Below are 17,231 nucleotides of genomic sequence, written 5' to 3' on the forward strand. Positions count from 1 at the left end.
AACAGCAATGAAAAATATAAATACTTGTTTTATTTACTACTTCGACAACCTGACATTCCTCTGAAAGGGCGTTAAGTCCAATCTCATCTTTTGTATGGTCCCTTAAAACTAAACTCGAATATCTCCTTGAGTTTTGGTCGCACAAATGTCAAGTTTTTTGTGTCGGTAATAGTTTTCAATGGAGATTATTTCTTAAAATATAAGTTAGGGGACCTAGGCCCCGTATAAAAAGTTAAATTTTGTATTTTGACTCATTTTTATTTTCACTAGAAACTTTCAATACCTTAACCCTGCATCTGATTTTGAACATTTTCGCAATTGAAAGTATACATCTAGGACTAACGGTTGCGAAAATAAAGGTCTTGCAGGCTAAAACGGAACACCCTGTACAATTGCCTGCTTGGTGATATTTTGATAGTTGAAATTTTATTTCTAACTCCAGTGGATTAACCCTAAACTCCAGTAGATAGCGTTCATTGTTGACCTCTTTTTCGTTTCTGCATTCTCCTAAAATGAGTCATACCAGTAAAACAATTAAGTTACCGGATCCAGTTCAGCCTCGTCATTGACGAGGCTGAACGTCAATATATACAATACTATATAGCCCTGAAGGTCAAACATTACCAAAAAAAAAAAAAAAACTCAAATTATCATAACGTGGCTCGAGTTTCATTGTTGATGACGTTAGGAGCGTTACTCGATCATTGGCTATACAGTCGAATCTCGGTATTTCGAAGCTTATAACTCGAATATTCCTTTATATCGAAGCTTTCATCGGGTTCCATACTCTTGAGACTGCTGTGGAAAATTCCCATAGCTCGAACTACCAATAACTCGACCGTTTTAGCCGGTCCCTCGAGTCATTGAGAGTTGACTGTATATGAGAATGCCAGATGAGAAACTGGGAAAGCATGAAATGCATCTGCGATTCATTTTGAATGTCACATGAAAAGGCAACAAAAACTGGGAAAAGGAGAAACTAAATTAGACTATGGCAGGAGAACGAGCAGTGTTTCAAAATGCGTGGATGAGTTTTCTGCAATTTTTGTAAATTTTGTTTAACATTTTTATCGGAAACATTTTAATTACTACATTTAAAAACCCGCTTCTATATTTCCCTATCCTCATAGACAATATGATAGCGAATTCACTAATCGAGTAACACTCTGACGTCATCAACAATGAAACTCGCGCCATAGCATGATAATTTGTTAATATTTTTTGGTAATGTTTGACATGCAGGGAAAGGCTTTATTGTGACAAGGCTGAACTGGATCCGGTAACTTAACCGACTTACTTTTAATACTGTGTCATTTCAGCGGAATGAAGGAACGAAAACAATGGTCAACAATGAATGCTATCTACTAGAGTTTAGGGTTAATCCACTGGAGTTCTGGGTTGAAATGTCAAGTGTCAAAATATCACCAAACAGGCAATGGCTTCGTTCAAATGTAGAAGCAATTTTCACCTGTCATACCTTGACGGGCGATTTTCAAGTATATAATACTTGAAAATTGTTGCAGTTAATTTAGAAGATTCCTGAGCACATTTTGATGATAAACTGATTTATTCTGAAGGAAAGAAGGCGCAATCATTCAAGGAAGTGATAAGAAAATTGTCTTGTTTATGAGCATGCGATAGATTGATTGGGTTCAATGAAAAATAAATTCTGTAGTGTTCTAAATGTTCAAAGTACAACGTAATCTGAATAACAGAACCAAATAGAAAATAAGAAGGCCATTGGGATATGGCACCATCCTCTTTCGACACCTTCCCTTTTATCATTGGGAATTTAAATTTCCTACTCAGAAGTAATGATAAGGCAATCTTAGTTCGATAAAATCACATGCAGAAATAATACGCGTTCATTTCTTCACATTTTAAATCTTTTTTTTTCTCATCTCGATTTTTAATGCATATTTATAGAATAATTCCTTCACTGATCTGTATCTGAAATTATTATTTTGAACACTTAATAATTATTAGATGCTGTTTAAACATGCATTTTTTTTTCTTTGAGCAATCAAGTTAAATATTAAGTAAGAAGTTTCAGAATTGCAGATGTACTTATATTTTTTGGTGCGTGTATCAATACATCAAGCTCATAATGTGCAAAAACGGGATTGTTTGTGTAAACGCGTTTAAAACACCAAGAGATGGTTACTAATACAAGGAAGCAAGACCGTCATTTCCCATTTTTCCTGAAGATGACAAAAGGTATTATACTGAATGAGTATACATTTACGTGTACATGTATACAGTATGTGTACAACATACAAAAATAACAAGAGATTACGTAAACACATTAATTTCTCAGAAGCTTTCCTCCTTAACCCGTAAACGAGGGGGCCTGCATGAAAGTCCGATATGTTGGACCAAGTGTCAAACTATTCTCAATGTTTTTAAAACTCATAACTTAAGTCGAAATCAGGGGGGTATAGGGAAGTTAGAACGTGCTAGTACGACTTTCCGGTGCATTTCAACTAGGCGCAACGCCATTCCGGAATATTATTTCAAGCAGTGGCGTACCTAGCAAATGTGACACCCGGGGCGGTAAATATTTGGTGTTACCCCCACCCCCTACAAACGCAAAAGAAAAAAAAATATTTGAAAACATGAAATTCGTGCAATTTTCAGGAAACAACTGCATTTGCGTCGGAAAGAAATTTTAAGTGAACTAATGCACAAAAAACGAATAAGAATGGGGTCCGGGGTTGCTCCCCGGAAAATTTTCGAATTTGCTGTCTTAAAAATGTATTTTAGCTTCATATTTTCCAAAAACTTGCAATTCCACTTTGGGTGTCACCCTTCAGACAGGTGACACTCGGGGCGGGCCGCCTTCCCCCCCCCCCCCGTAGTGACGCCACTGTTTCAAGTAATACTTATTTTATTTTATTTGAGAGTTCCAATATCTCTCTAAAACAGGCTAATTTGACTCCGTTCACTCTTCCTATAATGGACATTTTTAAAAACCTTTTCAAGCTATGTAATAAATACCTCCCCCCCTCCCAGCCTTCCCGCAAGAAAAAACAGCACTGCAACTCTGGTTTTAATCAAACTTAGAATTCAGATCTTATTTTGGTTTCCATTAAGATATAATACAATTAGGAGCACCTTCAACTATTTTTTTAGTAAGTTGAAAGGTTTTCAATTGCCGAAGGAAGTTTTGAAATACGCGCATGCGCACATATGTTTTTCTAATAAGAGACATTAAATATCAGTACTATGAAAGAAAATAATTTCAACGTTGTCTCCAAATTTGCCGAATCGTCAGACTAAATTGCCAATGAGTAAAAAATTTGGGAGGTCCCCGATGGGAGGTCACGGTGACCTCTCGTGACTTCCCATCGGGGCCCCTGAACCAGTCAGTACGAATGGCAATAACTGGTATACTCCAATCGACATGGAACATGAATCAACTGTAGGAAATATTAGCTAAAATTTGAATCCCGTGCTAAGAAACGTGACACAAGCTTATGTTTATGGAGATCAATCGAAAATCGTAAGATAATTCGTTCAAGTGTTTGCCAAACTTTTCGATGTGTTTGAATAAACATATTTATCTAATTCGCATGTTTTGACTTTGATACTGTTCCTATGCGAAAAGAAGACTTCGGTCAATATTTTAAAAGGTCAAAGCTCTTGAGAATACTATGAAATAACTAATCAGTGTTAAATATTGCGTAGTCTCGTGGTAAAGTTTAGGCTATAATAATGCGTAATAATTTCTATTTTTGTATAAATATGGAAGGTAAAGGGCAAAACTAGTGGTCAGGAGTGGCGACGAGGTGATTAGATGAAAAAGATGCCAGTAAAAAAAAACACCTGTCTCATCGCCACTTCAGAAAATACACGAATGACTTGAAGTGTACAAAAGACAATCAACAACTAATAGGTAAAATCTTTCATTTCAAAACCTAAACGCGTTAATCAGTTATAAACTAATTTTATAAAACTATATTACTTAAATTAAATATGTGTGTGTGTGTATTTAAGGATTGTGAACTATATGTATGAAAATGGCGGTATGTGTGTGTGTGTCTTCCTTACACAAATCCAGTTTACATCGGAACTTCGCCTAATTTGGCACATAGGTCTCTTGATACTCAGGAATTTTACATGGGGAGGGGGAGTTTAAGGGAGAAGGGATTTCGTAAGGAAAATTTCGAAAAGAAATATTCAAATGAATTCAAAGAAGTCTAATTTTAGGTTTTGTGTCAAAAAATTGCTCTTTTCTGCACATTGACGGCAAATTTTACTCTTTTTCTTTTTTTGTTTCAGCCTGATTCTTGAATATGCGTCAACTGACACAACTTTTACTCTTGAGGTAGGCCATACAATGCCAGGCAACGCAACTAGTAAAATATATATTTTTTTAAAAATTATATATTATATATTTTTTTTTCGTTTAGAACTTTGAGTAAAATAAAGTGACGATCAGAAATTATTTCTACTGAACTCTGACGAGACAACTAAAGACTTCTATTAGTTAAAGTGCTTCAAAAATACATGGGAAAAAAAGTGTCTCATAGATACCGGGACACCCCTCAATATTTTTAGACTTGTGGATAGCAATGTACTGGAAGAATTTCAGCTTCCTATTTGAAATGAAAGAGGGTGCTCAACTCCCTCCCCCAAACTTCAATAGTATGGGGATGGGGTTAAAAAATACATCGAACTGAAAAAACAATGCCACATATTATAATATACATTAGAAATATGCATATACATTGCAATAAAACAATTATTTACAAAAGAACAGCTGGGGAAATTAAATATTTCTCAATTTATGGCATTTTCTATGATACGGCTAATGTTAAATTAAGGGATCTTTGAGCATCGTCTTAAAATTTGAGTAAGAAGCTAAAACTTTTACAGCATAATATTATTAGTAAGTGTAAATACGCAGACGACAATCTATTACGATTTTTCTTTCTTATTGTTGCATTAATAAAGCTATTTTTATTCGCTAAAGAAAAAAAGAAAAATTAATTTGAATTTTGACATCTTGAATTCAAATTATGTTTATCGCAATCACGAGTGTGTGTATGTAGGCGTGTGTGTTTGTGTGTGGGGGTATGTGTTAGTGTGTACGGGTTATGTGTATGTGTGTACGGGTTATGTGTATGTGTGTATGAATGTGTGTGGGGGGGGGGTATGTGTATGGTGTGTGTAGGCATATGTGTTTGTGTCTGTGTGCAGGCATGGATGTGTGGATAGTTGTGTGTATGTGTGTGTGTGCATGTTTTTGTGTGTGTATGTGTGGGTGTCTGTATGTATGCGTGTGTATATGTGTTTGTATGTGTGTATGTGTCTGTGTGTGTATGTGTTTGTGTGTGCGTGTGCAGTTGTGTATGTATGCGCGTGTGTGTAGGACATGGATGCAACCAGGAGACGGCTTTCGCTATAGGAGCGGCATCGTGAGGAGCCCGTCGACGGGTGATGGTGCGGAGGGTGGCGCACAGTGGGGCAAGTGTACGGAGAGCTTGGACATTTCAGTAAAACCAATTTCTACTTAAAAATGTGATAATATTTTGTTATTTAAAATGTAAAGATAATCAAATACTAAGTCATTAGTGCAAAATAAAATATTTAATTACATTTAAAAACAATTTTTAAAGAAATATGTAACAGTATTTTAGCCAATTTCCATTCCATTATCTTCAAGCAAATTCTTCACTTGTTGTGACATTTCGTGGTGCAAACTGCAAATCTTTGGACGCAAATTTGAGATAAGAGGATCAGAATTGATTAATAAATTATTAGAAACGTCTCTATTGTTATCTATTCTGGACGTTTTCCTTGAAGGCAATTCCCTATACGATCGAAAATACTTATGGTTTGTCTCTTGAGCGTCTTCGGAGAGTTGACCGATTGGTACTATAGCATACTTAGCTATTTCGGGTCCATGTATAAGTAATTTATGCACTGTAACGGGCATAAAATACCAACCATATAAATTCACATACATCTGAGTTGTCTCTTTCATATATATTTCAAATTTTTTAAATTTAATCGTGAATCCAGATGAAATAACTTGCAAAATCGTTGAAAATCGTTTTATCATGTCTAGATTTATTCCGGTTATGGAAGCTGATAATTCTGCATTCGCAAAGAACTTTCGTGACGTATTTCCGTCTTTGGATGTTCCATGGCTTTGTTTTACATAATCTACCATCAACCCCAGCTTAGATTTAAAGTCGTTTTGTATTCTTGCCTTTCTTTGTTGTAACAATTCTTTGTGGACAGGTGACTTCGCACTCCACTCCTTGAAGTCAAGCCTATAAGCAATGTGTATGAGGCATTCAAAACAACGTATCCAACAATGCAGAGGTGATAAACCAAAACGAAAATGGTCTTCTTTAATTTCTTTTTTGTTCACCACACTTAAATTATTCATTTCTTTAGGTAACGTGTCGCAAATATAACAACGCATCGAGGAAGTAGTTTCCGTTAAGTAGTTGCAAATTTTGCCATCCACCATAGTTAAATGCAATTCATCCGAAGCGTCACTGATTACTTTCGGATATTGGATAGCTGAACTCGGGGATTCTGACGATGATACTTCAGAATAAAAGATGAAATTTTTAAATTTCATCTTTTATTCTTGATAATTCCTTCAGAATTTATTTTGGATAAATCTGGTGAAGTATTAAATGGATATTTAAATTAAAAAGTGTTTACTTCTGTTTTTTAGACAACTTGCTGGACTAAAATCAAAAGTAAATAGCTTTTAATGCTCCAAAAAGTAAATAGCTTGCTGTAAGTTCTCCTAATATAGAATGTAATAAAAGAAATTAGATGTTTATTAAGGACAAACGTTTGCTTTTTGAAGAAAAACACTTTTCTTGATGTACATGTATAATATTTTGATCTTTTCAAAATATGCCTATAAAATATGATGGGTTTTATTGTGTACATACAATTTATGAGAAGTATTTTTGGGAGATTATTGTGTCTTTTTCGTCTGCTGTCACTTATAACTCAAAATGGTACCAATTTTTGTAGTCCCCGAAATAAGCAAACGAAACCATGCTTCTAAGCATCTCATATGATTTTGTCTCACAGTCGACAAATGACACAATGAAACTGATTCCTCGAAGTACTTAATTGAAAAAATTTGCAATAAAAAGTAAGCAAACTGTAAACATGTTTACTTGATTGAAGTGAAAAAACCAACGTAAATAATACGTTTCGTGCAACGTTCATTTCGTATTCGTTTCGTCGTCCTCGTAGTAAAATATTTACTTATCTTTAATTTTCAATATCTTTTGAATAGGCAGGTTTAGGCAAAAACTGAAACCGGATTATGAAAGATGAAACTCTCTATAATGCTTGGGATATAATAGTTTTGTTAGCGTTTGTTAGCGATTTTCGTAATTCAAAAATACATTCAAAATGCTTTGAAAATTATCTCCAAAATTTTCATATTTTCTAAGAAACGTTTTTGGGTGTTTTTCTCATTTATTAGGAGTGCATAAAGCCCAGCACATCACACTATTAAATTTGAACAGTTCTTAAACAAGTTATCTATTGTTTACTAAATTGTCTTCTTACGAAGTAGCTAGTTAATTCTTCGAATTCAAGGTATTATCTTCGGGTAATAATGTTAAAAACTAGTAAGATTAGTGGGAATATGTTCTTAGTTTATCAATACAACAGTAAAAATGCAAAACTAAATGGTTTAATTTTCTGCCCAATGTCCAAAATTAACATTAGGCTGCCCCACTGTTTGGCGGTGGGAAAAATCAAAGGAACGCCTAAAACAGTCAAGTGAGAACAATGAGCAATCGTGGTTGCTCAAAAAAAAAAAAAAAAAAAAAAAAAAAAAGAAAAAATTAATTTGAATTTTGTCATCTTGAATTCAAATTATGTTTTTCGCAATCACGAGTGTGTGTTTGTATGTGTGTGTGTGGGGGGGGGGGTATGTGTATGTGTGTGTGTGTGTAAGCATATGTGTTTATGTGTCTGTGTGCAGGCATGAATGTGTGGGCAGTTGTGTGTATTTGTGTGTAGGTGTAGGTGTCTGTATGCATGCGTGTGTGTGTATGTGTTTGTGTATGTGTGTAGGGGTATGTGTGTGTATGATGGTGTTTGTGTATGTGTTTTGTGTGTGTGTTGGTGCGTGTGTGTGTAGGATATGGACGCAACCTGGAGACGGTTTTCGCTAGAGGAGCAGCATCGTGAAGCCGGCCGACGCGACGGGTGGTGCTGGCAGAGGGTGGCGCCGCGCCGGTGGGAAAAATGATAGCACGCCCAAAAACAGTCAAATGAAAGCAATAAGCAATCGTGATTGCTCAAAAAAAATCAAAGAAAAGATCTGTGACCTACTTACCCCAATTAATTTTAATTTGAATTCCGAAACTTTGAATTCAAATTATGTTTTTCGCAATCACGAGTTGCGACAAGACTCTACTGATTAGAGTTTTTGTTTCTAGAAACGGCTCCCCCCCCCCCCAAGCATGTCCCTCCTCCTGGGTGGTTACGTGTGTATAGTTGTGTGTGTAGGCTTACGTGTGTGCACGTAGGCGTGTGTATGTGTGTAAAGGCGTGCGCACGTAGGGGAGTGTATATGACCATGCGTGTGTATTAGGACATGGACGCCACCGCCCAGCAAAAGTGGATTTCGGGGGACAGTGCTCAGGACCAGCCGCGCCGCCGCCGGTGGACGGTGGTGCTGCAGCCCTGGTCCAAGCGAAAAAGGAACCGTAACGTCAAGGACAGTCAAATGAAAGCAATAAGCAATCGTGATTGCTCAAAAAAAAAAAAAAAATAATTTGAATTCTGAAATTTTTAATTCAAATTATGTCTTTCGCAATCACGAACTGAGACAGGGCCCTACTCATTGGAGTTATTGTTTCTAGAAACGGCTCCTGTTCCCCCCCCCCAAGCCTGCCTCTCCTCCTGGGCGGTTACGTGTGCATAGTTGTGTGTGTGCGTAGATTTGTGTGTATGCACGTAGGCGTGTGTGAGGGTATGTGTGTGAAGTCGTGTGAGGGTATGTGTGTGAAGTTGTGTGTGTGTATGTGTGTGAACGTGCGTGTGTTTAGGACATGGACGCCTCCGACCAGGAGAAGCGGATAGCTCAAAACCGGAGCAGCCGCGCCGCGCCGCGAGCAGTGGGCGGTGGTGCTGCAAAGGCTTCTGGTCCAAGTTGAAAAAGGCACGGACACCAAAAACGGTCAAATGAGAACAATAAGCAATCGTGATTGCTCAAAAAAAATAGGGGGTGTCCTGGACTCTAGCTGAAAAAAAGTTTTTTTGAACCACCCTACTATATTAGTTTTTGGGCTTTACTGCCGTGCTAAGCGCATAAGTCGTATCTGCACTTTTTGTCAAACTTGAGTAGTTGTCACCAGGTGATTCTTTGTCACATATTTTACCCAAACAAAATGTTTTATGGTCATTTCTCAGTGGGAAATATTTTAAAGAAAATTCTGAAAAAGTTTCATCTGAATCAAACATATGGAGGTTCACTACTTTAAACGAGAATTTCTCGTTTTAAACTCAGCTTCAGATAGCACTTTTGCGCTTAGCACGGCAGGTTAGTAGAAGTTTTTTGTAATGTTATATAAGTTAGTGTAAAATAACTTAATTGTCAAAACTGTTTTTAAATCAACGTGGGTTAAAATTGTTAAAACCCATTTTTTTTGCTGCTGATAAAACAGTATAACTGTTCGTATGTCTATCTGAGTTTCGCACGTATCCAACACTTTCTACGAGTTTCATGAAATTAGGCCAAAACATTAATTCGAATCATGGTGGCGTAAAGCTAAAATTCAACTGTTTATGATTTTAATTATGTGCTAACTTTTCGCTTGCATTTACTAATATAGGTGCAAAAAAGGTCTTTGCACTATTTAATTTTTATAGCAGGCGAAAGCCCGGATTTCATTAGCATAAAATAAAATTTGTCTGAAGCGTCTAAGTTCATTCTAAAAGCGATTATTTTTACGGACGACTAACAGTATAAAAACCGAAAAATGCAAGGAATTATTTTGCTATCTAGAGCAGTGGTGCCCAACATTTTCCTTCCCCAGGGCCGCACCTCATATTAAAATTATTATCACTAAATCAATCTCACCACTGATCTAGAGTAACGTTTCGTTTTGATCATTCTTTCGCTTCCACTACTTTTTTCTCTGCCAACGTTAATTAAGGGGGTCCGGGACACATCTTGATTTTTTTTTATTATATATTTTAGACTTTTGAATTTTTTTACACTGATTCACCATCTAAATAATAAGCAAAACCACACCATAAATATGAAAAAATATTTTTTTAATTTAAATTTAGTTTTTTTTTTTTTTTTTATAATGGGATTGCTTTAAATTGCTATAACTCAAAATATTGTTGGTCAATTTTCAATTTTTTTTCAAAAAAGTATGCACAAATGTCTAAGCTTTAATTTTTATTCGCCGATTTTAAAAATATTGATTCAGTAAAAAAAAAATATTTGAAGAGAAATTTCGGAAAATTCAAAGATACTTTTTTTTTAAATTTTTTTTTGCAGTAAACGTTTTCTTCAAACTCGCCGAATAAAAATTAAAGAAAACTGTTTGAAAAAGACATGCTCCAAATTTCATTACTTTATCTTCATTGGTTCCTGGCTTATAAGAGTTTGAATGCAAGAAATCGGGAAAAATTGCATCATGGGGAAAAACGCGTTTAAAGTTCAATACACATTAGTTAGGTACGCGCAACAAAATGATTTATATCTTTTGTTCTAATAAGGATAGAAACACGATTCAAACGTAATTTTAAGCAGAAAAACGGAGTAATTTTTAAATGATAAAAAAAAAAAAAAAAATGCAAATTTTGACGATTTTTGTGTCCCGGACCCCCTTAAGTATTTTACTTAAAATACTAGAAAATCGCCCGTCAAGGTATGACGGACGAAGATTACTTCTACTCTTTTACATTTGAACGAAGCCATTGCCTGTTTGGTGATATTTTGATGGTTGAAATTATAACTCTAACTCCAGTGGATTAGCTCTAAACGCCAGTAGATAGCGTTCATTGTTGACCACTTTTTCGTTTTGTCATTCTCCTAAAATGACAGTTTTACCAGTAAAACAGTTAAGGACCGGATCCAGTTCAGCCTTGTCAAAATAAAGCATTTCCCTGCATGTCAAACATTACCAAAAATATTATCAAATTATCATGCTGTGGCGCGAGTTCCATTGTTGATTACGTCAGGAGCGTTACTCGATCAGTGAATTGGCTATTATATATATGAAGATTGGTCAAAAACACGATTTTGCTGAAAATCGGCAAGAAATTTGGCATACATATTAAGGATTGAGAACTTCTTTTAATGGATCGAAAGCATAACAAAAGATGTTAATCAAATAGCCTTTTTAGTGCAATCATAAAACTATTTAGCAAAAAATCAAAGTGGGATATTATAATAGACTAAGATTTAAATACATTTGATTAGGTTTTATATCGGAATTGAAAGTTGAAAAACTTGTTATTTGAACTCTTTATAAGAACTTATTATATGGATTCAAACAAACTTAACACACATCTTAAATAACATATAATTGTATTAACAGCCGCGATAATGCTTCTTGAAAGCAGCACGAACACGATTAAATAAAATCCTTAACACTATAGTGACCTATCGAGAGACTTATTGTATGCAAGCAGCACAAATAGCTTTTAATGCAAGCCTTCAATTTTCCTCGAATTCATCGTTGAGTGGCTCTTTGAATGGACGTAATCGTCAACTGGAAGATGTCGATTTTTCTCGAACATCATCAGCGGTACTCAAAGATGCAGCAATTGACAAATAATTTTTCTCGAATTTTCACTTCAATAGGAATTCGTCAAAGATAACAGTTAAAGTAGTCGAAAGAATTTCTGGAACATTATGATCTAAATAAATAACGCAATACATACACCCTCAATGGATGATGTTTTGACCTAGTTTGAAGTTGTTCTCTGTCAATACGAAACGGCAAAAATCTAGAATTTTTTCGCATTAGCAGTTATTCGTAACGACTGTGAATAAGTGAATTTGTGAAAAAAATAAGGAAATATATATCTACATTTAAAAGGGAATCTGGTATTATTTATAATTACGAAAACTAACTTTAATTGAATTACTAACATTTCCAAAAATATAAGTTACTTCTTAAAATTTTAAGCTTTTATTTAACATTTGTGGAGAAGAATTATAATTAACAGTATGGAGGCATGTGGTAATTGACATACAGTTTTATTTCTAAGAAAACTGAAAAACTAAAAGTTAAACAGATGCATGGGTTTTATTCTCTATTCAAAAGCATTCGACATATGCATCTTTTATCTTGTATGGTTTTGGGCTTTTTACAACCACATAAGTTAGTGAAAAAAAAATTTCGAAAACGTTTTGGTCCGAAATTTTTTGCTCATTTTACCCGAAATATTTTTATGCACGTATTACGCCAAACTTAAATGCAAAGTTCGTTTTAGCAGAAATTTTGAACTAATCGTCATCATGTTAAAAGATTTTAGCTGTATTTCTCAAAAGAAATTATAAGTATAGTCTAAAAAATTAAAACAAGCTTTAATATTATCAAGTGAAATGACGTGCAGCTCGTTATTTTGCATTTCTTTACCTTTATACTGCCCACAGTCTCGCTCCCAAAATTATATGTAAGCAATTATATCGTGAAAAAAGCTTTTAAAACGATTTTAAACTGATGAATTGAATCAAAGAAAGTCTCAAGGACCCAATGATTGAAAAGATTCAAGTGCCCAAAACCCACCAATCTAAGCTTGCTTAGGTTCAACCTTGAAAATAATTTGTGGACTTTGTTGATAAATGATTTTATAATTACTATTATTATTTTTACAATAATTAAAAAGCTTGCCCCACCGACAAACAACCATACAGCCAAGAAAGTAACAAAATAAGTTTATTTTCCCTGCTCAATGCATGGCCCCACTAAATTTCGCTTACGCTTACAGGCCGTGACAATCAGTGAAACTCATGGCCGCAAAGAGGGCGCTATAGGGAACCCCTGTTTTCCTTACGTTACCATTGATTGGTGGATGCAAGGGTTCCGTTTAGCGTCTATTGCGGTCAAAATGGGTGACGTCCAATCAAACATAAACTAACTTTGAAACTTGTCATTGATTGGTAGATGCACAGAGCAAATCATAAGTGCATCGGTAAACATAGAAAAGTCATAAATTGTCAAGCCCCGAAAGCGTCAGCGCCATCTAGTAGGGTCATGCTCTATGCCAACGACAGAGCAAGTAAATAAAAATTATTACTAAACAGAAAAGTTTGAAATGAAGTTAAGCATTTCACTACTCACAAATTCAGTTCTTTCACCATATTTGCTCCAGAAAGTGACTTTTCCACGGGTTTTGTGGCCTGTTCGCTGATCAAAGAGCAGGACGGTATCAAAGGCGGGACTGTACAAATGCAGACTACAAGCAGTCTGAGTATGGCTCGGATTTTCAACACGATGTAAACCTAAACTGTCTAGAGGAACAATGAAATATAAAAATTATGAGAATCAAAATTTTCAAATCATCTACAATTACGCAAAACTGAGAAGTTTCAACAATTCTGTAACATAATAGTACTTGCTTTACGATGAATGCACTTGTACTACAGTTTTACTTACATGCTTACTGCAATTATCACAAATGATGAATTTCAATTGTTTGAGATTCCGCAAGAACTAAGTTAAAACAGTTCATTGAATTTTATTATATTGCATCAAAAATATAAATTTACAAGAAGAAAAATAAGTCATCAATTTTTCGTTTTGCTGTGCAGTTTTTGTCAAATCGCTAAATTTCATTTCTGCATAAAACATTCAAGTGCTGTCTGATCACGGATTGTATGGAAAGGCAAGCATCCGGTTTACAGGCGGAAATGGACCTTATCTATTAGTTTTTAGGGATGTCAGCCTTTGTAGATGTATGTTAGTCTCTAAATTAACCCTAGAGAAATCGCGATTCGGTCGATCTCCCCCCTCCGTTGTCAGACATTTCGCTCTATCCCACCACCCCTTTTTCTAATAATGGGGCCCATCTGTGTAACTGAAGGTCAGACTCTCCCCAGCCCACACACTTAGTTCTGAGAATTTTCTTCGGTATTTCAAGGCTGCATAGCTTTTGGAAATGTATGTTAGTCGTTTAGACCAATAGCGCGTCATCCTAGTCAGGTGTTATTTTCTCCCTGGCACTTCCTTTCTTCTGCTTTCGTCTCACGGATCGCTACGGCGGGGAAAAGACCGAAGAGCGTAAACTAGCGTAACAAAAGAAAACGCGACTTCTCTAGGGTTAAGCAGAGTCTCATTCAAATACAAATACAAATGTGGCGACCAGCAACAGGCCCTTGGCCCAGCTAGGCAGGTCCTAGTCAATTTATTAGTCCTTAATGAAGATCAATGACCCTCTTAAAATTTAGCGAGTTTCAGTGAGTAATGGAAGACATCCTCACACGATTTATAAATGAATGCAGACTCGGCAAATTGTGTGATCGATTTCTCGCCAAGTCATTAAATTTGGCGGTTCTCTTGAAATTTTAGCAAACTCATTAAACCTTATAACTCGATAACAGGCGAACAAGGGCGAATATTTGCGTCAAAAATATGTCTCAAGATAATCTTTCGATTGTTTTGACTTTTTCCATTTCTACACTATTCGTGTCATTCCATGGTAAATGTATTACGTACGCCATCTTAACATTTGAAGATGTAAAATGTGTGTGTGTTTTTTTTTAACTTATTTTTACAAAAAAGGAAGTATTGTGTTCGCGAAAACATTTTCACTCAAAAACCAAAATTAATTTCCATTTTTCTCACCCCCGAATTAATGTTGAGTTTTTTTTTTCGACTCGACCACACATGGATAAGTGCCTAAAGAACGTATAGACACGCGAAATATCCATTTTGACGATTCCCGAGTTACTTACAACGAGTTTTCTCGTGACGTCTGTATGCACGTATGTATGTGCGTATGTGTGCATGTATGTCGCATAACTCAAGAACGGTATGTCCTAGAAAGTTGCAATTTGGTTGTTCCTAGCTGTGCACCTCCCCTTTTGGTTGCATTCGGGTGTTTCCAAAAGGGGTCTTTTGCCCCTTTTTGGGGGGAACTCATTGTTAATTTCGATGTAAACTCAAGTGGTGTTATAATTTGTTGGACACTTGGCGATATATGGCCAGGCTTTTGGTCGCTAAGTTTTGTCGCCAACTTGGCGACAAATTTGGCGATTTTTTTTTCTTTTTTTAAAATTTGGTTTCAATTTGGCCACTGTTGGTGATATTTAGAGAGTAAACAATTGAATCACATTAAAATTGCCAATAATGGGGAAATGACATTAAATTGGAGTAAAAGGAAGATCCTTAAATTGGAATAAGGAAATGTGATGCACACATCAGCTGGTTTTTGTATCGGATTCTAGTTTTACTCACCATTCATGTATGTAACTTCGTTGGTGTGCAAGAGCGTTTCGCCGATTCTTTGCATTTCTTTCTCTTCTTCATCTTCTTCGGTGGGCCAAGCGAAACGTACTTCTCGCAACGATCCGTCTAACATCTGAAGAGAACAGAAAAATTATCCTCTATGATTTTTCAAATGAGGCAGTGAGGAGCAAAGGGATGTAAGTGATAAAATTAAAAATTTGGAGATGACCAGTAAAAATGGTACGAGAACCTCTCCTCTGCTTTGGGAGAGAGATAGTACTAGTAGCCCTAGTAGGTGCAGCTGTATAGCATGATTTAAAAAAAATAATGAAAGCCTACCTCTGATCTGAACTTTAAACGCGATTTACTCGAAACTTTAAAATGTCCACTTACATCCATTCGCTTCTCACTGCCTCAAATATCAAATGTTTTCAATTCAGACCACCATATCAACGGGATATAGAAAACGTCTGTTGTGAATTTCTTGCGTGATTGCATTGTTACTGGTATTCGGGGATTTGGAAAATACTTTTTCTTTTTTTTTGTAATGACTAGGAAAACTACAACAATAGCCTTGTGAACATTAAGTGCTAGTAAAAAGAAAAAAGATTACTTAAATAATTCCCATTTTAAATGTATGATTTTTTGAACATTTTATTATAAATTATGTATTGAAACTCTCTGTGTAAATTTATTAATTTTACTAAGAATTCCTTTTTCAAAAAGAAAATTACATTTACCCAGAAATATCTAACCTATTGTTGTTAAAAATTTGAAAGTTTGAATGCTTATCTTATTCATGAAAATTTTTTCTTAGTGCCACTCTTGCAAATATACTACAAATTGCGTTATGGCATTGCGCTACGCGGAGGAATCGAAAACATTTTGTTATCCTTCAAGCAACTAGAAAACGGAAGTTTTACGTTTTCTTTTCCTTGTTTTATTATTTTTCAAATTTCAGAATTGGTTGCTGCAGTTGAGCATTAAGCCTCCTTTACACGAGGAAACTTATGAAGCAACTTTCGAACGGGTGGTTATAAGGAAGTATCATTAGGTATAAAAGTGAAGGAATCGCCTGTCATCCTTCATATGACCGTCAACTGTGCCACTACCATTCTCAACCCGATGAGTGTGATCAACATTTTAGTTGATTCAAATCATCGGGACATAGCCAAGCTTTTGCTTTTTACACGCGTAAACCAGTTAAGAGTTATCTCGGTTCAGTTTTAGCAGTGTTGTGGAACAGCTACTGGAATAAGTTTGGCTCATTAGAAGAAAAGTTGATTCAACTAACTGGCGTCGTGTGAAAACAACGAAAAACGCCAGTCAACTAGACAGACAAATTTATCGAAAAATTGATTCCACTAACCACCTCGTGTGCAGAGGCCTTATTCAAGTAGCGGGGCGTAACAACTTTTAACGATAGCACAATTCATCTGTATTTTAATATCGTTAAAAATGTACATTTATGATACAGGACAGTAGAATCTTGTTTATCTGGTCCCCGTTTATCCGGATCTGCGATTAATTCGGATCAAATTTGTAGAGTTCACAATAAACTTGATATTCTCGCAAATAATAATTTTAAATTGTGATAGTTAAACTATAAGTGCTGCAAGCATTTGATTTTTATGCTGATTAAATCTGCAACTATAGCAACAATAAATTACTACTATCCAACAAACACCACTGCAGCTGAACTATAAATAATAGTGTATGATTGAACAATAGAAATAAGTGTGCCCAACAATTTTTTACCCGAGTACCGGCCTTAATACTAAGCGGAATCTCGAGAGCCAGAACACATATAAAATT

General features: G+C 35.5%; 1 protein-coding gene across 1 annotated transcript in view; it reads right to left on the reverse strand.

The window, feature by feature from the left end:
- Window positions 1-17,231, reverse strand: part of LOC129222278 (cysteine dioxygenase type 1-like) — a 40,016-nt gene that overhangs the window by 903 nt on the left and 21,882 nt on the right. Inside the window, exons 3-4 of the mRNA XM_054856760.1 lie at window positions 15,426-15,549; window positions 13,311-13,480 (exon numbers count right to left, since the gene is read on the reverse strand). Coding sequence (XP_054712735.1) covers window positions 13,311-13,480; window positions 15,426-15,549 — 294 coding nt within the window. The remainder of the gene's footprint in view (window positions 1-13,310; window positions 13,481-15,425; window positions 15,550-17,231) is intronic.

This window comes from Uloborus diversus, chromosome 5, assembly GCF_026930045.1.
Source record: "Uloborus diversus isolate 005 chromosome 5, Udiv.v.3.1, whole genome shotgun sequence".
NCBI lineage: Eukaryota > Metazoa > Arthropoda > Arachnida > Araneae > Uloboridae > Uloborus > Uloborus diversus.